Source organism: Trematomus bernacchii, unplaced genomic scaffold, assembly GCF_902827165.1.
Source record: "Trematomus bernacchii unplaced genomic scaffold, fTreBer1.1, whole genome shotgun sequence".
NCBI classification, from domain to species: Eukaryota; Metazoa; Chordata; class Actinopteri; order Perciformes; family Nototheniidae; genus Trematomus; species Trematomus bernacchii.
The window spans coordinates 442,619-467,787 of NW_022987645.1; the positions used below are offsets into that span (position 1 = coordinate 442,619).

The window sequence follows — 25,169 nt, forward strand, 5'->3', positions numbered from 1 at the left end:
AGTGAAGCAACCTGGGCTTCATCACACTTCAGCAGTGCCACAGACTGACAGGGTTCCCGCGGGGTCTTAAAAAGTCTTAAAAAGTCTTAAATTTGATAATCTGAATTTAAGGCCTTAAAAAGGTCTTAAATATGACCAAAAAAATAAGAAAGGTCTTAAATATGATTTAGAAGGTCTTAAAAATGATCGGATTTGAAAGGTACTTCTGTGTTGAGATCGCGTCTAAATGTGTTTTGGGGGAAATGTCCGGGCTGCAAAGTAACCAGTACGGTAAGAGCCTTTCAGTTCCCCCCAACAATTTGTATTGAAATAAATCAACATGGAACCAGTAATCACTAACTTTGTTTCCCCCCGGCCCCTTATTGGAGAACACCCAGCTAGCAAGCTTCAGCTAGCGGCAGTCAGAAACTCATGTATCTTAGAATCTACTTAAAAATAAATATGGGGAAGTGTAAGTTCAACCGTATTTGGTTGGAAAACATCGAATTTAGTGCTTGGTTGAAACCAGGGGAGGGGAACGTGTTTGAAGCCCGCTGCACCTTTTGCAAAAGAAAGTAGCGTATGCTAATGTAGCGTTAGCTAGTGCAGCAGCTCCTGCAACAACACCGGCGGACCTCTGGGCGACGTGTGGGTGTACGTCAACCCTAAAAGCGGAGGTGCTGTAGACGCTAAATACCGTAGCTAAACACCGATCATACAACAGCAACGATGAAAGATTGTAGCCAAGGCAGCAGAGCTCTGAATATAGCTCTTGTCACTCACACTCTCTCTCTCTCTCTCTCTCACACTCTCTCTCTCTCTCTCTCTCTCTCTCTCTCTCTCTCTCTCTCTCTCTCTCCTCTCTCTCTTCTCTCTCTCTCTCTCTCTCTCTCTCTCTCTCTCTCTCTCTCTCACACACACACTAGGGCTGTGCGATTATGGCAAAAATCATAATCACGATTATTTTGGTCAATAATTGATATCAAGATTATTAAATACGATTATTCATTGACTTTGAAAACATCCATTTATTGAACTTTAAAACAAATAATAATTTGAACAGTATCTTTTTAACTGTTGATTACCCTGAACCTATAATTCAACTGCAAAACCAATACAAAAATAAATTAAATAAATTATACATTTAAATAAATAATATCAAAATAATAAATACCAATAAACAAGATCAACAAATATTTTGGAGCGCACTTCCACAAGCTATTAAACATGTATAAATATGATAAATTAGACTAAAATTAATTAGATCAAATATGTTGTAGTGCACTGTCACAACCTAGCAAAGCAAAATAATTTCGTAATTGTGGCAGGCCAAAATCGTAATTGCGATTAAAATACGATTAATTGCACACCCCTAACACACACACACACACACACACAGACACACACACACATACACTTTTTGTCTAACACGCTAACACAGTTCTGTACTGTTATGCCTTTACATTTACTTTGTAAGTAATTATGGGACGTATTTCTTCTTTCATAGCAATTTTCCTTCATACTTTCTTGCCGTGAAATAGGTCTTAAATTCTATTCAAAGTGGTCTTAAAAAGGTCTTAAAAAGTCTTAAATTTGAGTAGGCGAAACCTGCAGGAACCCTGGACTGATAGTCTCCATGCCACGCCGCATTGATGCAGTTATTCATGCTAAAGGAGTCCAACCAAGTACTGACAGCAGGAACATTAACATACTTTTCAGAAGGCCAGCATTTCTATATTATTAAAAAATCAGTTTTTGCATTGGTCTTATGTTATATTCACATTTTCTGAGATGCTGAATTTTGGCTTTCATTAGCTGTAAACCGCAATCATCAAGATTAAAACGCTGGAAATAATCCCTTTGTATCTGATGAATCTATGTGATGTATGAGTTTAAACTTTATAAATTGAATTACTGATATAAACTCACTTTTCCATGATATCCAATTTATTGAGATGCACCTGTATGAGTCCAAGTACAGGTTTAGCAAGGCGGTGAGAGATGCTAAACGACTACTCTGAGAAACTCCAACACCAGTTCTCAGCTAACGACTCTGCAGACAGGTCACAAACTGTAAGGCTATGCCCTCACACTCCGTGAACGGCCGACGCCTTGCTAAGCGGCAGTGAATCTACGTTTTAGATCAGCTACCGTACTAACTCACCTGTTGTCCTGAAACTCTCCAGGGCATCTGGAAAAGCATTTAAAATATGGATTGGATAAGGGCTGCAAAGTTAAAGAAGTGTTACTCGTGGTAAGATTTTAAATTCTATTAATCTAGAGTTTCTCTGAATATGTGTTTTCTGTTTCCTGCAGACGTCCAGCAGCTGGTGGTGGTTAAAGAAGAGGTTCCCCCTGAGCAGCAGGAGTGGAGCTCCAGTCTGGACCAGGAGGACCCAGAGCCCCCCCCACACATTAAAGAGGAACAGGAGGAACTCTGGAGCAGTCAGGAGGGAGAGCAGCTTCAAGGGCTGGAGGAGGCTGATAACAAGTCCACATTCACTCCTGTCCCTGTGAAGAGTGAAGATGATGAAGAGAAACCTCAGTCCTCTCAGCTTCATCAAAGACAAACTGAACACCTGGAAACAGAAGCTGATGGAGAGGACTGTGGAGGACCAGAACCAGCCAGGAACTCAGATCCAGAGAGACATTTACAACCAGAGACTGAGGACAACCCTGGAGACTCTTCTGAACCTGACACTGAAGACAGGGCTGATTGGAAGAAGACCAGAGAACCAGGTTCAAAGTCTCAGAGAAATAAACAAGACCCTGTCAGTGATTCAAGACGTAGTGCAGGAGAGAAAACATTTGGCTGCTCTTCGTGTGAGAAAACGTTTACACGGAGAGGACATTTAAATCGGCACATGAGAATCCACATAGGAGAGAAAACATTTGGCTGCTCAATTTGTGATAAATCTTTTGCACAGAGAGGAGATTTAAAGAAACACATGAGAATCCACATAGGAGAGAAACCATTCATCTGCTCATTTTGTGAGAAATCTTTTGCACAGAGAGGAGATTTAAAGAAACACATGAGAGTCCACACAGGAGAGAAACCATACAGCTGCTCAATTTGTAAGAGATGTTTTGCAGGGATTGGAGATTTAAAGAAACACATGAGAATCCACACAGGAGAGAAACCATACAGCTGCAGTGTTTGTGACAAAAGATTCATCCGGAGTTGTTCGGTCAAAAGCCATAAGTGTGTTGGTCGTCAGTCCTCACAGCTTCATCAAACTCAAACTGAGGAGAACAGAGAGGCAGAGCCTCCAGCCAGCAGCTCAGCTGAACACATGGAAACAGAAGCTGATGGAGAGGACTGTGGAGGACCAGAACCAGCCAGGAACTCAGATCTAGAGTGTTAGAGCCATTTTCCTTTTGTTATTATTGTCTGAATGTTACGCTTAATAATAATATAAATTAGATTAAACTCTCACTTATCAGGTATTTTTGTGAGTCACACTATGGTTTAAAATGTATTAATTTAAGGCTCACTTATTTGTTATGATATGTGCGTCAGTCTCACGTGCATGGGTATATGCCTATATATGGTAGGTTGTTGGACACAGCTGATGGTGATGAGACGGGGAAGCGGAAAAGTCTTTTGACCGTGTTCTTTATGTTCTTTTTGAGACGGATAACTTTATTTTACTATGAAGCGAAGAAATGTGCTCCTGTTTGTATGTCGTCTGGACCATTGAATAAAGCTCATCTAATTCAACAACGATCTAAGTGTAATACGTCTTACCTTTGCTGTTTTCTGATCAAAAGTTCTGTTCAATGGCATTACAACTTAGATAAACGGTGCTGAAGGTTAATCCAATGTCTCTGTGTCCCTTTGAAATGATTACTGATAATCCATCATCATATTTATGGCAATGAGCCGTTTTCAGTTTTCAGAGTGTAACATAGCTTTCGGTTTAGGCATGCTGGCTGCGCATCACTCTCACTTATCAATGGTAACGTGTAGGTGGATTTAGGAACCCCCCCTCGATTCGATTGGCTCTAACGGTTCAAAATCGACCACTGGGTTCCAGAGATATGGCAAATACACCCAAATTACCCCAGAAGTGGTTTTCTTTTCCTAAACCTCTCTAAAAAGGTCAAATGTCACTTGATTTGCATCAATCTTGATACAGGGTACTTATTAGCCGAGTACTTTTCACCATACTTTTCGCGTTTAGTTCCGTGAGTACCCCTTATGTCGCGTTCACACCAAAAATCGTACTTAATCTCGGGTACTTTTACCCCCATTTTTAGAGCCCGCTGGGAGAGCGTACTTTTCTGTGGGTGAAAAGTGCCCCAAAAGTGCCCCAGTGCTGATTGGCTGGGCGAATTGCAAACCATGCCCGTACAACTCTGAAAATGTTGTGTGGAGACGCCATTGTTTTTCCTCGCTATAAAAACAGGGTTTGTTTTGAAAGCAGTTATGGCAAGCATCAAGAAATGATGAGGAGGGTGTCGGCGCTTCTGGAGATCTACGCCGAGGACGCGACCCAGGGAATGCTACTGAAGCCAGTTCAGTAGCTTTCACTCGACCTGGGAATCGTGCACAGCGCCACGGCATACCGGCTAAAAATAAAGAAACTCAGGACTACAAACGGCGGATTCAGTGGCCAACGATGACGACCACGACGAAGGTAAAATCAACTACATGCACTGGGGTTTTAATCTGCACAATAATGGTCTCAGATGTACTTTTATTTGCTCAGTAGATCAAGCTAGCCATGCTAGTCTGAATAGGCTAACACCGGCCCCGAGCTAGCTACATCTAGCTAGCTAGATATTCTCGGCTATGAAAACGTTTTGACTTGTGAATAACTGTGTAGTGTTTCTGTAATTTGCTTCACTAACTCATGGCACTAATCGTCTGTTTCAGGCGAGGATGGACAACTCTCGGGATTGGAAACAAGCGAGCTTTGCATTCGAGATCACAGCGCCTCGTCCTCCTTACCAGCAACCAAACGCAAAGGTACACACACTGTAACTTTGTCTTGAAAGAACGTTACGCATCGAACTGATGTTCACAATCATGTTTATTTCCTAATATTCATCATATTTTATGTTTAACTTGCCTCAACAACATTAAACAAAGTTCAAGCATACATGAAGCACTCTTCAAAAAGGAACAATCCTCCGTGTTTGAACCTCTTAAATCGCTGCATAGCCGATTTATTTGGACTGGATTATCCCAGAGAGGCTAAACATTCTTTATAACACAGTTTGAGATTTGTGAAACCTTTAATTCTATTTGTGAAAATACAAAAAAGAGAGATTTTAGTACTTTTTCTCATCCTGGCCACATTAGACCAGGTCCTGATCTAAAACCACTATACCTAGACTCATCAAATCTGGACTGGATTATCCCAGAGAGGCTAAACATTCTTTATAACACAGTTTCAGATTTGTGAAACCTTAATTCTATTTGTGAAAATACCAAAAAAACATTCCTAGTATGTTGTAAAACTACATGGCGACTAAACAAATCTTGTATCTTGCTTATTTTCCCTCTTAGGAAAGCGGGCACAGGATGTGAATTTCTTTGACACTGCCCAGGCGTTGGAGGACCGGCGGGCCGTGGTGAAAGAGTCGATGCACGGGGATCAGATGGTGCTGTTCACCAAGGCCCAGGAAACGGAGGACAAGATGCTCACCAGTTCATTTTATATTATTGTTATTACTGTTATTATATAGTCTTGATACAACTGACACTTTATTTTATATTGATAATGTTAATTTACATGTACAACTTCTATTTTATTTACATTAAAAATGTGAACTTCTATTTACTGTTAAACAGATCCTGTATCTTGCTTATTTCTCCTGACACTTTATCTTTAGTGACCGTAGCATCCTATACATCACATGTAAGTGATTATTCTGATACCATCATGTTTCATCGGTTATAAACTGGCAAAGCTTTATTTGTCATTTATTTATCATCAATGTTGCAACCTTGTGGAGGAATGGCAGGGGCACATACACACATATGATAATTTATATCATTTTAAATATTATTTGACCTAAAACTAAATGTTTTTATGATTGTCCTCTGAGGAGGACATGGGGATTTGCAAACTTTTAATTCCCCCCCCCCCATTTTACACAACACAAAATGGAGTCCACTATGGGCCGAAACTAACATGTATGTTTATGGCAGACGGATGCAGTGGGTCTCAGGAAGATATATAAATAATAAAGGTGGGTTTGCTGCTGAGCCTATTTACTGTGCATACAACACACCTGGCACAGTTTATTGTTATTATATTGCCACACTGTACACTATTGTAATGTTGCCTGTCTTGACTGGAAAATAAAAGAGAGAAACAAAAGCACTGTACAAAAGATCAGCTTTATTGTCAAAATGTTTACAATGTACAATTTACACGCTGTTCAGATGCCTCATAAAGCTGGGTCGCCGGTAAGGCAGTCCATTCGTCCCTGTACTCATTACTTTCACAAAGGTTATGTAATATGCAACATGCTGCCACCTGGATTTTGATCTTGTCCATCTTGCAGTCGTTTCTTTTCATCAAGCACCGCCACCTGCCCTTCAGTCTGCCAAAAGCGTTCTCCACCACCACTCGTGCTCGGCTTGTTTTGTTATTGTACGCAAGTTGCTCAGGCTGCATTAACTCAGTTACAAAGCTGTATAACATGAGCACAAACAGCACAACTTCAGTCGACTCCATCTCCATCATGTCTGAGGTCGGAAGGTAAACAACAGACGCCTAATGTACAGCGAGTGGGTGGGCGTCGCAGTATACGCGGGAAGTTTTTCTTCTTCTTCTCTTCTTTTGCAGCGGATTGCAAACAACTTTAAGGTGCATACCGCCACCTACTGTACTCGCCGTGAAGTGGTTTGTGGCCTGCCAGTAAAGCCAAAGCAGAAGAAGAAGAAGTGACGTCAGCGGCTCATTTGCGTAATCTTCCCTCAGGGAAAAGTACTCCGGTGTGAACGCGATCTGTACTAAGTGCCCTGGGGTTAAAAGCGCCGGGGCACTGAGTGCCGGAACTAAGTACAGGAAAGTACTTGGTGTGAACGCGGCTATTATATGTTATAGTTTGGATTCCTGAAGCTTTTAGTCTCCGATCCCATCATTCAAGGGTGGTTTTCACTATAAGTAATGTTTTTTTGTTCAATCTGAATTTACTTTAAAATAAAAACATCTATATTGATTCTCACTTTTCTACATCCAACTCACAGATGTAACCTTGCTTTGAGAAAAAAAGATTATTGATTTACCTTTTTAGAAGTGAAGATATAGTAATTTGTTCTGGGCATGTCATTTTCGAGCCTGAGACCTGAAAAACAGGCCCGGGGCCTAACAGGTTAAACACTCTAAACAATAACAAAGTTTGTATGAGTGAAAGAAGATGCTATATAATACTAGCAAGCTACCAGTTCAGTGATCTGAGTGTGGGATAATATTCAGCTGGGATCCGGCTCTGACCCGAAACACCGACACTATCTTACATTGCTGTTGGCGGCCCGCACTGTAGCTCCTGGTGCACCACCACTTATTGCTATTTAGCTAATAAACCTTAGCTATTGTTTAACCCCCTGTGGTCAGACAGTGCGGACCTGTGTCTACGTTCAGGCAGTGAGGGGAATTATAAAAAGATTGTTGTCGTGTTTATTTAAGCAGACCCGGCAGCAGCTCCAAACAACTGTGACAACTTAACAGTTAATTTAAAAGCTTAAAAACTGTTTATTTTGTCAGTAAAGTTTGATAGAGCTGGCGAGGCTATGCAAAGTAATAGAAATTACATTTAAACAGGAAGTACCAAGACATGTGGAAATCTGCTTTAAATTATTTATTTATTAATTACCTATTTTTGTAATTTCCATCCAGTGCTTATGTATAATTATCAATGTATTTAATATCAGTTATTATAGTATCATATGCCAAATAAACACATTTTATAATAACATAAAGGATCACTCTTACCTTATTTATTTATTTAACAATGTTTGCTCTTTGTTCTTATGAATAATTATTATTATATTATTATTATATAATAAAGGTAGTACTAACCCATTTCACACATCTATATTCTGTGTTATGATGTTATGTTAATCTGTGAGTGAAACATTATTTAAATTAGTAGACGCTACATCAGATACCCCTCTCTGCAGCTGGAGGTTATTTTTTTATTTAACCTTTATTTAACCAGATAAAAACATTGAGATAAAATCTCATTTTCAATGCTGACCTGGCCAAGAAGGCAGCAACGTTACACATAACACAAACATATAAAATACAGAGAACATAACAAAGAAAACAAAAGACGAAAAAGCAGTCACTACATTGTGCACATTAGGACAATAAAAAAAAGTACACTACTTGTTACTGCAAGAGCAGCTGGTGGTGAGGACTTCAGACAACTTCAATTTAAAACATGATATAGAGACAAGTGCCCTCAGTTTAAGGCGTGATTGAAGGTCATTCCAAGACCAAGGACCATAATAAGAAAGACTCCTTTTTCCAGCCTCAGTCCGTACAGTAGGAACCTGGAACCGTATCCAGGCACTGGATCTGAGGTTGTAAGAGTCACAAACTGGGGCAAATCTGACACATATGTAGAGTGGAAGCTTACCTAAAATGGCTTTATACATTAATAAAAACCAGTGCTGCATCCTACGCATAGTAAGTGAGGACCATCCAGTTAGGCTATACAGTGTGCAATGATGAGTCCTATAGGGTGCATTTGATATATAACGCAGTGCAGCATGGTAAAGTGGGTCAAGTTTGGCCAAAACAGTAGGACAGGCAAATCTATAGATTGTATCACCGTAGTCCAGCTGGGACAGGAATAAGCCAGAGACCAACCTTTTACGGGATGAAATTGAAAAACAACATTTAAATCTGAAAAGGAAGCCAAGAGTAAATTTCAATTTCTTTGTTAAAACTTCAATATGGTGTTTAAAGTTCAGATTACTGTCCAACCAAAAGCCCAGATATTTGTAGGTATCAACAAACTCAACAGAAACGCCATCAAGGGTGTCAATGGAGAGGCAAGAGGAGGACGCTGACTTGGGAGCAAAAAGCATTGCTTTGGTTTTCTTACTGTTCAATAGCAGTTTAGAATCAAGAAGTGCATGCTGCAGCGTGATAAAATCTGATTTTAAATTGGAAACGGCCATATCCAGAGAAGGAGCACACGAGTATACAATAGTGTCATCAGCATACATTTGATAGGTAGAAAATTGCATCTGATTACAAATATTGTTTACATATAATAAAAAGAGCAAGGGCCCCAAGATAGAGCCCTGTGGAACTCCCTTCTCCAAGGTGACAGGGTCAGAGACAGTACTACCCAACCTGACGCATTGAGTACGGTCGGTTAGATAACTCTGAAACCAGCAAATGGCATTGTGACCGAAACGAGACACCAACATAACATTAGACATAATGTGGTGATCGACAGTGTCAAATGCTTTGGCTAGGTCAATAAACAATGCAACACAAAAACATTTCTTATCCAAAGCAGTCTTAATATCGTCTAAGACTTTCAGACTGGCAGTCACAGTACTGTGCTTTGATCTGAATCCAGATTGCATAGGGTTAAGGATGTTGTGTGAATTTAAAAAAGGTGTGTTTGTTTCTGTCCTGGGGCGTCCCTGTGCTGTCAGAAGGTTCCTCTCTGCAGCTGGAGGTGTGTTTGTTTCTGTCCCGGGGCGTCCCTGTGCTGTCAGAAGGTTCCTCTCTGCAGCTGGAGGTGTGTTTGTTTCTGTCCCGGGGCGTCCCTGTCCCTCTGAGCGGTGGTCGTCCGGAGAGGACTCGCCCCACGGGTTGACCTGCTCACAGTCTCTACCTGCAGACAATAATAATATAGGTTCAACCTGGGTAAGGATACAAAATATACTACATATATAAACACTAACAATTAAACATTTAAATAAAAAAAACACTGAAAAAAAATAAAACTGCATAAAAACGTATAATATTTAAAACAGATGATAATAAAAGTTTAAACAATAAAACTAAATATATAACAAATATATAAAAAAGTTAGAACCTAATGTAAAAAAGACTAAAATTAGACATATAAACATCACAAATAAATAATAAACATAAATATATAAAATATATATAAACAATACAATTAAACATAGAGAAATACAAAATGATATATAAAGACTATCCATACACACTCCCAAATACATTTATAAATATGGCTATAGACAGAAAAACAAATATATGTGATCAATACATAAACACTGAAAATACATTTTAAATTTGAATAATAAAACTAATTAAAACTGCCAGTCGTGCGCAGTTGTGGACGGGCCCTCGCGTCTTTGCGCCTGTCTGGGAGGGTCGCCGGTCATCTCGAGTCCTCTGAAATTAGCCGTTTGTCATTTCTCAAATGTTCGCGTCCTCGACTCCTCGATCCTCCGGCAGTGACCCGGAAATGGATGTCGGCGCGCCGTCTCGAAGGAAAACAAATTTTTCTTAAGGCTCATCGAGGATCGATTATCGAGGAGGTAGTCTGTTGGAGCCGTAACCGAGGATACACTGATTTAGAGGAGAGAGGAGAGAGGTCTCTCTGGAGGAGCTATAACCGAGGGTAACTGTTACGACCCTGGGTCGTTATGTCATTTGTGTGCAGATATTTCTTCCTCCTCCTGTGTCTGTGTGGCTGTGTGTGAGTAAGCCTGCGAATACCAGCCCAGCGCGAGTAGGACAGATGTGCTAAATGTTCATTCAGGTTGGACAATATCGCTGAATTACCGAGGCGCGCACAGGACACAGAGGCGCGCCTGTCGCTCAGCCCGTTATCACTGGGGCTGTAAGGTGGCTGAGTGACAGACACAGAGGCAATAGGCGTTACTATCGGAGATTGAGCGGCGCCACTTTTACGATCAACATACATTTTAAGCATGTGTATGTGACACACACAAGTTTTTTCTACGATCCGGAGTGCGGATCATATAATCCGTTCCACTGAGTTTACGGCCCACCTCATACGGGCCGGAAAACTTTGCTTGCAGGGCCAAACCAACAACGGGCAGCAGAACTAATACTCGGCCACCGGTTTGGAATTCCCGAGCAACTGACTTTTTGTCGTATCGGGCTTTCATTTTAGACTGGGCGGTCCGGAGCGACTCACGGGCCAAATCACAGGCATGATGTAGCCTTTCTGTGAATGAACTAATACTTGTATGCTTTAGTAGTGTTAGAAATTAAAATCAATGTTTAATATAATAATTAGTCTCAGTGGCGGCCGGTGGTCTTTTTTTTTGGTGGGGCTCTTGACGTACCGTAAGTGACCTGTCCGGGGGGTTTCCCCCCGGAATTTTTTTTCGAGAAATGACCCCTTAAATGATGACTTCTGGTGATGTTAGAGGGGGGGGGAAAGGAGAAATCGAGGCTTAAAAATATGAGAAGACTGATCAATACCTCCATAATCTTCAGTGTGGAAAATATTATTTATCAACCTGAACATCTACTACTTTACCAGGAATTTGTGTTCTCAGAACTGGTCTGTTTTTTTCTTTCTTAAAACTGTTCATGTTTTATGAACCAACACCTTCACCAAGTAGCTTTACAGTGAACTGCATGTGAGATATAAAATTAATAGCATTTTTTCAGTAGCATTAATTATAAATATTTAAGTGGTTCAATACAAGTCACTACAGCATTTCAAACTGAACTGTGAATAAATGCAATTTAAAAAAAATAACCACAGCACAAAATGTCATAAATTGTGTTTTTTTCTTTGTTTCTCTGAGGATTATTTACAAACAGGCTTATTTACATATAGCAATAACTCAGAAATGAAAAAGCTACATCGTCTAACACGAACAACCAGTTAGCATAATGATAATATATGTGTTATGTACAATGTAACTGGCAAGGCTAGAGCAAGAAAGAACATAAAGTTTGCAAAAGGTTTAAATAACTTCAAGTATCTGTCTTCAGATTACGTGGAGGTTTTAGTCCGATGGGAAGCAGATTTTAAGCGACACCGAAGATAAACCAAAAATGTGGTGGAGCTGCAAACCGTGTAGTGTTGCTGGGACAGAACAGGAGCTATAACCGTTGGAAAATACATCACAGACAATGCAACAAACGTGGAGACAGAACAATCACTTCTGTGATAAATGCCCACTTATTAATAAACTTCTAACAACCATGGGAAACCTCCTCTCTACATATAAAGTGATATCCAAGCATGGGAAACAAAAGACAGCATTTACCTGTTTGCATCCAGCTAGCCAAGCCTTTCTTGTGTACCAGCTACTAAGCCTCGTGTATAAATGTTGTCTTTTTCACGAGATTGCTGCGATATATTCAAATCGGGTTGGTCCGGTGCAAGGTCTTTAAGCAACAATTTATCTGCCAAACTTCTCCTTTCGAAAGGATTGGAGATTAGCTCTTGAACAGAATTAGCCGGGGACCAAGGTCCGGAGACTCCACCTGCACACGAAGCCATCCTCATCAACTACTGCGTCAACCGGATACGAGTCACTGTCCAAACTACTCACAGACTGCACTGGGCGCTGACATTGGCGCCCGGTGACCGTCATCTTTGACGACGCTGATTGGCTGAAATTATATTTTCGCGGCATAGTTTACACGTTACAGATAGCAACAGTCAGCTGCTGGTGGCTGCTGCTGCACTGGTGGAAGGCTCCTCTCTTAGCGCCCAGACGAGAGAAGGTGCATGGGCAAGTCCAGGCAGGAAACATGTGACTTATCAGTAACTTTAGACATCGTAACACAATTTTAAACGAGATTTTATTGTAGATTATACATTTTACTGATACCAATTATATAATATTTATCTTGTTCATTAAAAATAAAAATAAAAACATATATATTTTTTTAAACATATTTTTTTTTTTTATTTTAATTTTAATTATTATTTATTTATTTTTTTTTCAATATGGGAAGAGGTGGGGCGGCGCCCCTAGCGCCCCTATGGACCGGCCGCCACTGATTAGTCTAAAATATATCGTCAGTTTAAAAGCTGTTTTATTGTGAAAAAACCCGGAAGTTCTCATACAATCTCAATGCCAAGCTTTTATTCCTTCATATCCGGTCAGTATGTAGCATGTCGCTAACAATGTTTTAAATTAACTATTACAGCTGTTTATAAGGTATTAAATAGAAAGTCATGAAAGAGATAAGGAGGATAAAAGACTTAAGGAAGTAGGCACTCTCAGAGAGATTACCTAATCAGAGAAACTAAGACAATGAGAAAGAGGAGGGAAGTTCCCTCCCTACGTCACCGCCCACCATTGAGGAGGAGGGGTCACGACTGAGATATAGGGAGGTGAGGGAGCTCTGGAAGTCACTCCTTCTTCGCTGCAGCCACCTGAGACATCACCGGCTTTGTCTTTTCCCTTACCCTCTGCTTGTTGTATCATCGTGCCATTTAATTAAACTCACCAATTTGAACCTTTTCGGAGACTCCATTAGTCTCTTCATTCTAAGCTCCTCTCCTGGACGCGAGAACATCGAATACTTCTAATAGTTGGCAACCACGCACAGGACCTCGCCGAACCGGGAGAACTCACCAAGCCAGCTGTTCGACGGATCCGCAGCCCTCTCGTCAGACAACAAAGAGCTCACACACAGTGGTAAGAAGAACCGGTTAAATCAAATCTTCACTAGCTTATGCAGGAAACTTTAAGTTTGTGTGTTTGATGGAGGCCAGCGGATCCGGAGAATAACTGTGCATTTAATGTTAAACAAGCTAAATTAAGAAGCATAGACAACACGTGGCGCTATTTTAGAGCAAGCAGGGTGAGTCTATTTTTTCTTTTCTTTGTTCACTAACACTGCATGCTTCTAACAAAAATTTGAAAACACCACGGGTGTTAAAGTTGCAGTGATTATACTATTGTGTGTTTTTCCAAGACATTGCGGGTGGTTTACGAAGGGAAGTGCGTTAGATATTAATAGCGTCCCATTTGGTCCCATTAAAGTGCGTGTTTAAACAGCAAAAGATAATCACAGACTATAAAGTCAAATATTACGTCATTGGCCGATGATGTGAGGGCTCCTCATGTTAAAATAGGATATCTCTAGGATAAAGCCCATATTCATAGTAAACTAGATAGAAATGTTATTTTGTATATAAAGTGTAGTTTTGTGTTGTATTTTTAAACTTTGCTCTACTACACCAGTGTTTCCATTATGTCCATTTAAAGATCACTAGCCATTATTTAATCTCATCAGTGAGAACCACATGGTGTAATTTCAACATCTCTTTGTTCTGGGGGTCAGAGTTTGAAATAATCAGTAGCCATCTTGTTTTGACCTCATTTCAAGGAAAAGACAGGGCAGTTGCCATTTCGTGAAATGCAAATTTCAGGACTCCTTTGTTCTTTGTAACCCATGTGGTTTCACTCCCATGAGGCCAAGTCCTTTATCTGACCTCCATCTTGTGAAGAACAAACCATTCTTCTTGTCTCAGTTGGATTTAGTCTTTTGCTAAATCAGGTTATCTATACATATTGTTGTTGGACTTTGGTGGTTGTAAACAAAGATTATTGTATTTTCTCAGACTGGAGTTAAGCTTTCCAATCTGATTTTTTGAAATATTTGTGTTTGCAAATGTGTTTTTGGCTTGCTTATGCATTACTGTTCAAATCATATTGTGTTTTGCCTTCCTATCTGATTTTTTTGAAATATTTGTGTTTGCAAATGTGTTTTTGGCTTGCTTATGCATTACTGTTCAAATAATATTGTTTCTCCTTCCCATTTCAAAGGTATTTTTTAGAAAAATAACCTTCTTGTTACATAGAAGTCAGTTTCAGAACAGCTACCCCTGCTGGCAGAAACTGAAAACTACAACAGCGCACTCTGCTGGTTGTACAGAATTGTTGCAGAATTACAATTATATGCCAAAGTTTATTTCCCACGTGTTATAGATAAACACATACTTCATCACACACAGATAAAATTACAGGTGGTTCCTGATTTTAAGATAAGAAACCTTACATAATAGTCTTTCAACCTAGACTATAGAATATTCAACCACCATATTTTTGAAGTAAACATAGTTTATAACATTTGCATAATCTCATGCACACACATTTTTTATTTTTCTACTTTTAATTATTAACATAGTTTATAACATTTGCATAATCTCATGCACACACATTTTTTATTTTTCTACTTTTAATTATTAACACTTTATAACATTTGCATAATCTCATGCACACACATTTTTTATCTTTCTACATTTTATAACATTTGCATAATCTCATGCACACACATTTTTATTTTATACTTTTAATTATTCATTTACTTTATTAATTTAAAAAAAAAAAAAAAAAAAAAACTGATCTAAGGTTAAGTACTGTTAACTACTGAAGACATAGGATACTTTTATAAAGGAATACAGAGGTACTATTCAGAGGATTAGTAATACATCCTTGATCATTTAGTAATTTCATCCTAGTATTTGAGAAACATGTCACCAAAAGACATCAAGTTAGGAACACTCGCAGTGCCAGGCTCAACTGCAGATATCATGGAAAGGGTAAAAGTCAGGTCAGATGTCACAACAAATCCAAATGAGAGACAGAAGAGCTGGAAACAACAACAGGAATTGTTGACACAGTGGCAAACAAGAGGATTGATTCCAGCAGATAATCAACCTGGACCAACAAAGGCCCATAGAAGAGCAGTACTAGACTATGAACATGAACAATGCCTACAACAGCTAAATGTATGGAGGGAAGCTGAACAAAGGTTTATAAGAGTTACAAGTCTGATACTCGATCTGGAATATGCCAGCCTATTGACAGACAGCATAAATGTGGTCCGAATAGCAGACCTGCCAGTGAGAGTAGAATTCGCAGAAGAAAGACGACGAGAAAGAGAAACACAAAAGACAGAGCAGGAAGCGCTACAACTAAGACCTTTGAAGATACAGGTAGCGGAGAAAGACACAGAGGCTTGTAGGAACAACACAAGGAGAAGGGAGGAGAAGCTTTCAGAGATAACCATAGAACCAGAGAAGGCAGGCCAGACACCTCCAACAGTTCAAACTCAGGTAGTGCCTGAGATTCAGGTGCAGAATCAACGAAGAGGTGGAAGACGTTTCCGGTTTGAGGGATGTTACTGTTGCAGCCAAATGGGCCATTGGTCCAGAGATTGTCCGCAACACAAGATGCTACAATTACTGGAACATTGCACCACACAGCAACAAGCCCCAAACAACGGCCCTCCACACAGTTACCCCAGGGGAGGTTTCCATGACTACAACAGAGGCAGGGGGTCCCAGGGATGTCAAAGAGGAACAGGATGTCCAAATATGAAGAAGGACATTTTGAAATCCAGCCACATAGAGCCATATCTGTCACCACAGGGAGGAGAGGTGGAATGTTATTTAAAAAATCATGACTAGCATATTGCATTTCAATATAAAACATCCACAGATCAGTAGAAGACACATGACTATAACAGAGGCAGGGGGTCTCAGGGATGGCAAAGAGGAATAGTATTTCCAAACAGGAATGTGTTGAATGTTATTTAACAATAGTGAGTAGCATATTGCATTTAAATATAAATCATCCACAGATTAGTAGAAGAAGATTAAAACATAGTAGAACATTTAGCAGACTATTTTTGTAATTATGAGAAGGAAAGACATTACGAGTGATGTTGTTCCCCCACACAGAAAACTATTGTGTCCACACAGCTAGTGAGGTCAAGACGATGGGTTTAGCACCAAAAACATGAAGAGGAAAAACCTAGCACTCGCCCAAGAGGGAGGGTTTTTACCAAGTCCTCCTGTTTACACCGACTGCAGTTCAAGGGGCGAAGATACACCTGATGTGGAGCTGTTGAGACCTGAAAACAGAAACCCGATTCTGCTGTGGTGAAGTCTGGCTACAAAGGGAGGTGTTTCGATAGGAACCACTTGTCTCAAACCAGTGAAGAAGTCAACAAGAACCCAGCAGAACTAGAGAGTGACAGGGCGACAGAAACTGGCACAACATAGATAGACCCCGTCAGAAGACCGGGGCTGTGTTTAAAGGGGAACTTCATTCATTGTTAGTTGAAGTATAGTTTTTATTTATTTTTTATGAGCCAAACAATTATGTGAGAATAGTTCGTACTTTCCCTCTAGTTTAAAGAAATATTATTTTGTCATGATATCTTTGTTCAGCAGTGTCAGCCAAGCCTCTAATCCTAGAGCTATTGAGACGCATTAGCAAAACCAAGGGTGTTGTTTTTTCCGCAACAATGATACAGAATACCATGACAAAAGCCATTATAGAACTAACAACAAGTAAACTATTTTTGTGCTAATGGAAGATTGTTAGTGAATATGCATTTATAACATAGGAAGACGATGCATCACACAACATCTTTGTACGCCTTGTGGGGCACACGGAGAATTTATATTTATTTACTACAACGTTATGGGTTTTCCATGTCCTATTCATAATAGAGTAATCATTGCAATATTAATTGAGCATTTTATGCTCAAAGGAGGGAGCGTCATGATTATACAGATATATTGATTTCGGTGACGTTGTAGTTAATAAATAACATGTTGTCAACAATGGGTCTCATAACAACAAAAGGTATACCAAAGCTTGGGCCTCCTCCAAGGAGTGGAGTGGTCCAGTTTTAGATTTAGACAAATAGAAGTGGATGAATATGTCAGAGCTCTGAGTAATATTTTCCAAGTTTTGTCTACACAGGCTAGGAAAAACTGCACAGATACCAGACGAGACATCAGAAGAGACTCCTGTTCGGCCAGGTGATTGGGTGAGGGTGAAAGTTCACAAAACACAGTGGGCTGATCCCCGGTGGTCGGAACCGTGACAAGTTGTAATGAACTTCACACGCGCTCCGGTTTAAAGGTAAAGAAAAAGGAGCAAATTGACACCACCTCACACATTGTCACCCTTCACTGGCAACTTCCAGAAAAATTATTGGAAGCTAGGACTGATTTGGCAGAGCTGGAACAAAACAATAAATATAAATACGATTAAGATAGCAACAGCTCAAAAGACGAATTGTCTTTAGATTTTTATAGATTGTACACTTATGGCGCGTTTCCACTACAGCCCGCAGCCCGGTTTAAGAGGGCTGTGACGTCAGCGGCCCGTCTTTGGTTGCGTTTCCACTTGGCCTAGTACCGGCCGGCGGGTCCTAATTCGCAGTTTTTCTGGCCTCATAAAATCGTGGGGCCAGGGCCAGAGGCAACGAGGCTGAGTCGGGCTGAGTATGCTAAACTAGAGAGAGCGTCGCTGGCAAGGGGGCAACAACTACAACAAGATGGACATATTTGACCGTGTTTTAATTGTAATACACGTTTCAAAATGATGCCGAAGTAACAACATACTGATACCGGTTAGTAAAAACCATGAATTAATGCTTTGTCAAGTCTGCAGACAGACGGCAGGGGAAAAACCTTTTAAAATGCTTGTTTTCTAAATGGAGATTGGCTAAGCTAACGCAGTATATGCCCCGACCGTCCACACTCACAACAACGGCCTATACAGACATAAATAAAGCAGCGACTGTATTCACCATGACACAGGCAGTCTGTGGTTTGTACTTGTTTAACTTTTGTCTAGTTTCTGAACATATATGAGGAGCTGTGAGCTCTGAGTGCTAACAGCTAACGGCTGTGTTGTTTTTCTGGGGTCCTCTGAAGATCACGTCACGGCTCCGCCTACACTGCGTTACTATAGATACTGCCCCAGTTCCTAAACTGTAATGGAAATGCGCCATAAAGTGAGCCAGTCCTAACGAGGCCCAGCCATACCGAGCGGGGCCGAGCGAGGCCGTGTAGTGGAAACGCGACATAAAGTGAAAACCTATTTTGTTTTTTCACCTGAAAAAGAGTCCAACGTTTTGTTTCTATTTTCGTATACGTTATTTTTGTACTCATCATTTACATTCTGTAACTGACAAAACCATGGATAAAATAGAGATTATGTCAAGAACAAAGCCAAAGCAATTGTGGGGTCCCCTAAGGATAAGAGTCAGAATAGCATTGTTGATTGTGCTCATTACACTTGGCACCTTTCTGGTTGGATGGGGAGTACAATATCATGAAAGACATGGATCCATTAGTTCACTCATAGAAAATGCCCACATCACTAACAAAACACCAGCTGTGTTTCAGAGACTCTCACTTATCCCCAGAGCCAAAAGATCAGTTGAGCAACAAGAGGAGGAGTTAGAAATACTCGTTCACAAAGATGAGGAGGTTACAATCAAGATCATTCACCCCCCCCTATATGCAGTTCTTGTACCAAATGATGAGATGGGTTTAAGTGATCGGAATATTTAAGTGATGGGGATTTACAATTTAGGGGAATCTCCAAATACACTGGATCCATGTTTTAGTCTGTACCAGAATCACCCCCGTTAAGACTATGGACAACCGACTGGTGACCTGAGCAAAATTATTGAAAAGTTATTACAGTAGAAACAGGGTACTAACCCACAAGGACAACTGTATGTACAAACTCTATGAACAAAATTCCCCAACAGATTGTGGCGACAGTGCACAGATGTATCCAGTCACAAAAGTTACTATTGCGCTAAGTAATAGTGAGATTTAAAACATTCGAGAATATATGGGGACGTCCTTTTATAGTGTGTGACATATGTGGTGCTTGAAACATGTAAGTATTTCAATTTATAGAAGAAGATGGTTTCCTGAAAGAGTTATTTGGAGTAGATGTGTTACAGTGGCTGAAAGCAATGTTTAGGGATTTAGTAGACATTAATTGTGTTTAGATGGCATTTAACAACTAAAACAGATATTATGATTAGAAGATAGAGTGGAGAAGGTTGGATTTACTTTACCTCAGTGTGTTAGAATTTCTATAGGTAAATACGTCCCGAGACCTGGACTCTCTCTCTCTCTGCCTGTCAGACTGCTACGACCCCTATCAGACAAAAGACCTCACTACAGGAGACTCGTCCTCCTTCTCCATCGAACAGACAGAACCAGAGCTGAACCAACAACGACAAGACTGCATCCAGAACCAGAACAGCATGCTGACATAAAGAGGCATACTCTCATCAGGACATGAAGTTCCAAGCTGAGCCACGAGATATGGCACAAGAGCAGAGTGTGGGACATGAAAGCAGAATACGCCCTCCATACAACAGCGAAGAGACTGTAAAGAAGGAGATGAAATGCAAAGCAGTTGGGCCACTGAAAAGAGTACCAGCGGAAGGGTTCAAGAGCTGGTGGACTGAGGAGAAGACGGAACCAGAGGAGAAGACAGAACCTGAGGAGTTGGCAGAACCTGAGGAGTTGGCATGGTCTAACAGAATGTGAGGGGGTCGTGGCTTGAGACAACATGAGGAGGAGAAAAAGGAAAACGGGAATTAGTGAGTTTATACATAAACACACTTATTCACAAACAAACTTGAATTGACTTTGACGTAAAGACAAAAAGATTTATTAGCCATGAATTAATAAATTGGTAAATTAAAATAGCAATAAAGAGGAAATAATCCTAAAACACACTGAGGGTACTATGAGAAAAAGGGGCAGACATGATGGAAATATTCACTACATTTTAAGCAGTGAGTGTTTTGGGACTTAGGAGTACAGAGTAGAACATATTCTTCAATCTTGTCATCATGTAAACGAATTATTCCCTAAGAGATACTTATTCATGGGTGAATTTGGTAGAGATCTAATGTGTTACAATATTGATCTCCAGTTAAAGGGATAGTTTTAGTGACCACTCTATAAGAACAGACAAATCTGTGTTTGTTGGAAAATGTTAAAGGGGACATAGTATCCCAATCTAAAGTATTGTTTTCGCCATTGTAGCATAGTTATTACCATAGGAGAACTGTTAAGGTGGAAATAACATTTGTTTGTCCAAGATGTAGAGTTTTAAAGGACACTGGGCAAAGAGCGATTGCAAATTTAATTTTGGAAAAAGCAATATAATTGGGAGTAATACATGCGGGGCCTTGGATCACTCATTGCAATGATGCATATTTTTGACAACCCATATCGTTTAGAGAGAAGGGGTCACTCAACCCACCCAGAAGTTGTTTTAAATCTTACTTGTAGCTTCACAGGGAGCGCACAGCACCAAATTATGAGTTTGAAAGACAAGCGTCACCACCTCCTGATGGTCATCCATTTAATCAGGGATGACCTGAAATTTAGAGATGTTATTTAAAGTAGAAACATATCCGCCATAAGTGAAAATTCCTAAATTGAACTACAAACCATTGATGAAATAACTACTGTTTTTAAAATCCTTGATAAAGGAGGGAGTAACTGTTACATGCTCGGACACCCAAGGTTCCACACACTGTTAAAGGGGTTAGCATAGTTCTTTAAGCAGACCAGAATTGAAGATAAATGAGTATAATGAGTTATTGATATTCCACCGGTTTTCACACCATTTAAGGAACTTTATCACTGCATTAGAACAGACGACCCAAAGGTAATGAAGTAGGAACCATAAGTGATGAAATTCTCCAATTGTTGTAACTGACCAAAATCTTCTCCCAGAAATGACTGTCCGAAATGCCGTATCCCAGAGTAGATGTTTGATGGTATCATGGAACTAAAACCTTGTACGCAGTCTTGCCACAGGATTGGACGGGGACCTGTGCACTTGTACAGCCAGTGATGTTTTATATGCAGTACCAATGACAGTGGGGCAGTTAATCAACATGGCGAAACACCCCAAAACCAGTAGGGCTAGGAGACCAGTCAAAGGAGGGAGTTTAGGCTCCACAGTGTACAAGGATAGCATAGGGGTGCCCAGGCTAGTGCTAGATGTTGTAGTTGCATTCCATGTACCCACACCCTAACGTACCGATTGATCACCACGGCCTTTTCTAGAGAACATATTACTTTCATACTTTAAAAAGTATGAAAGGGGGGAGGGTACATTTCTCATAAGGGAACAGTTTCAATTACTAGCAGAACAAGAAGACCCAACCCATATATAGATATTGATGAAAATGATAACAGTGTGTAAATGATGTTAAATGATATGGATGATAAATGATGAGATTGTTCAAAGAATGTCCAAATGATGTGATACTTCAAATGATGAAATCATTTGAAAGAAGAACCAGCTAATATGAAGGGAATCAATGAAATTTACTATACTATTCCAAGATGGTGTATTCTTTATTACTTTATACTATTCCAAGATGGTGTATTCTTTATTACTTTATACTATTCCAAGATGGTGTATTTTTTATTTACTTTGTACTATTCTAAAAAAGTTTGTTTCTTTTATACTTTGTAAAAAACAAGTGCCTTAACACTGAATGTAGTATGAGAAGGATTTCTGTGAAAGGAGGGAGTAAGAAATGTTCTGATACCAAGCTAAGTGGTGCTATTCATGATATTGAATGTTAACACTAGAAGTTATGCACAAAGAAAACTTTTATGATTGAAGACCAGCCAAAGTATATTTTTTATTTTGTTGTATTTTTTGTATTTTAATGACGGTTACTTAAACCATTCCATTCTGATTGTATGTTTTTGATATGAGTTATGTACTATGCAAAGTTCAGATGAAGAACTCATTAAATTCAGTATTGTGTTCACACCTTAAAAGGTGTGAAAGGAGGGATTGTTAGAAATTTAAAATCAATGTTTACAGATGAAGAACTCATTAATTTCAGTATTGTGTTCACACCTTAAAAGGTGTGAAAGGAGGGATTGTTAGAAATTAAAATCAATGTTTAATATAATAATTAGTCTAAAATATATCGTCAGTTTAAAAGCTGTTTTATTGTGAAAAAACCCGGAAGTTCTCATACAATCTCAATGCCAAGCTTTTATTCCTTCATATCCGGTCAGTATGTAGCATGTCGCTAACAATGTTTTAAATGAACTATTACAGCTGTTTATAAGGTATTAAATAGAAAGTCATGAAAGAGATAAGGAGGATAAAAGACTTAAGGAAGTAGGCACTCTCAGAGAGATTACCTAATCAGAGAAACTAAGACAATGAGAAAGAGGAGGGAAGTTCCCTCCCTACGTCACCGCCCACCATTGAGGAGGAGGGGTCACGACTGAGATATAGGGAGGTGAGGGAGCTCTGGAAGTCACTCCTTCTTCGCTTCAGCCACCTGAGACATCACCGGCTTTGTCTTTTCCCTTACCCTCTGCTTGTTGTATCATCGTGCCATTTAATTAAACTCACCAATTTAAACCTTTTCGGAGACTCCATTAGTCTCTTCATTCTAAGCTCCTCTCCTGGACGCGAGAACATCGAATACTTCTAATAGTAGATATCTACAAATAAACAGTAGATATTTTTCATGAAACCATATATTGCTTCACATAATAAAATATACAAGGGCTGTAGCCTGATATATATGATATGATCTATCTATCTATCTATCTATCTTATAATAGCAGGGTGATGCAGAGTGGGGTCGCCTATCCCTTTAAGAGAGAGAGAGGGAGGTGTGGCGCGTGCATGTCTAGAGTGAGAGTGAGCGAGCGTCGTGTGTCTGGAAGAGAGCGGGAGTAGCAGCAGTGATCAGTCTGTCTCCAGTTAGCTGTATAACAAAGCCCTGAGGAAACACAGCGGCCTCCCAAGGAACAGCCTGCCTGTCTGCCTCATTTCAGAGTGGGTTATTGAAGCCGAAGCCTGGTGCTTCAGTCCGGGAAGACTGCAGAGAGTCCTCCCCTGTATTCCTCCACTACGGTCTGGGAGCAGCATCTATCTCCACTGTTGCTGTACCCATGTTAATGTCCCTCTGTGGGACCAATAAAGGACTTCTGATTCTGCGGACAGACAGAAGAGAGGGGGAGGGGCGGGTTGGAGAGCGGCCTTCTTCTTTTCCCGGATTTGAAGAGTCCTCTTCCTCGCAGCCCATCGTATCCCAGGATGCAATGCGCGCCGGTGACGAGGAAATAAAGAAAATGTCGGTTCGGTCTCAGAGAGAAAGCAGCACGTGAGGAGTAACTGATACATGTGAGTATCGGGTTTAACTTACTTTAATAACTGATACATGTGAGTATTGGGTTTAACTTCATTGCCGCGGGAAGTAGGGGTGCTGCAGCAGAATCTGGAGAATCACAGAACCCCCGTTGACAATTCACGAGCACTTTAATTTAACTTACTTTAATAACTGATACATGTGAGTATGACTTTAGGCTTTATTGTCATTTCAATCTGGAGAGACTGTTTTGATGTAACAATACCTATTGCCGGGTATAAACGGATGAATGTAATGGTGTTTGGCAACTAGACCCCGTTGTACTGGAATATCATTCGGGGGGGTGGGGGAACCGAACCGATCCGATGAAACCCCCCCTGGAGTCTAGACACTGGTGGTGGTGAAGGCATGAAGAGATTGATGGAGGTCTGGAGAGGACTGGTTTAAGCTTGACCCTGGATTTGGGGGGTGGAAGGGGTGGAGGAGGGCTGCGTCCAGTCTCCTGAAATGACAGCTGTCAGGAGGGGAGAGAGCAGATTTAAAGGGTTAGCAATGCTCTATGATAGGCTTGTGGGAATAGAGAAGGAGTGATAGGTTTAGCTTATATAACACTTATAGTTTCATGTCTTGTTGTTACATAAGAATAGATCATATTTGTTAAGTGTTATTATGGGAGAATTACTATTCTTGTGGTACTACTGCCTCATTAGGCCCATATCTGTTATACAAAACTCATGTACAATAACTTCCTTACTTGCAATAAATCAGCACTAACCAGAGGGTTATTGAGGAAAAACTCTCAACTAATGGCTTATTACTTGTAGAATACAGTCATGTAGCATAAGGCATTAATAAGTGTTTTATAATGACTAATAAAGAGCCAATATACTGCTAATATGCATGTTAATTAACAGAGATGGGGTCGTTACTAAAAAAAAGTAATATATTACATATTACATATTACTTTAAAAAAAAGTAATATATTACACTACTTCGTTACTCTCTACATAAAGTAACTCGTTACTTTACTCGTTACTTTACTCGCAGGGCCGGCCCGCCCCTCCCTACAGGCAGATCACGCAGACTGCTAAAGTTTCAAATGTTCTCTTTAGTTCAGTTTCCATTGTCGCATAAGACTGATCCAGATAGCTCTGACTATGGCTGTCCTCTGTCTCCTGCTATCTGTATTTTGCGCAGTATATCTCTGAACGATGCGATGGTGATTCCACTGTGCAAATGGGCAACATTTCCTCTACTATGAAGGATGCTACAAGCCTGTCCATCTCTGCTTTGGTTACC

General features: G+C 40.1%; 1 protein-coding gene and 1 pseudogene across 1 annotated transcript in view; both read left to right on the top strand.

The window, feature by feature from the left end:
• The window catches only part of LOC117485368, a 9,478-nt pseudogene extending 5,772 nt beyond the window's left edge, over positions 1 to 3,706 (top strand).
• Positions 3,510 to 25,169, top strand: part of LOC117485344 — an 86,202-nt gene continuing 64,542 nt past the window's right edge. The window contains exons 1-2 of the mRNA XM_034133856.1: positions 3,510 to 3,530; positions 9,577 to 9,702. Coding sequence (XP_033989747.1) covers positions 3,510 to 3,530; positions 9,577 to 9,702 — 147 coding nt within the window. The remainder of the gene's footprint in view (positions 3,531 to 9,576; positions 9,703 to 25,169) is intronic.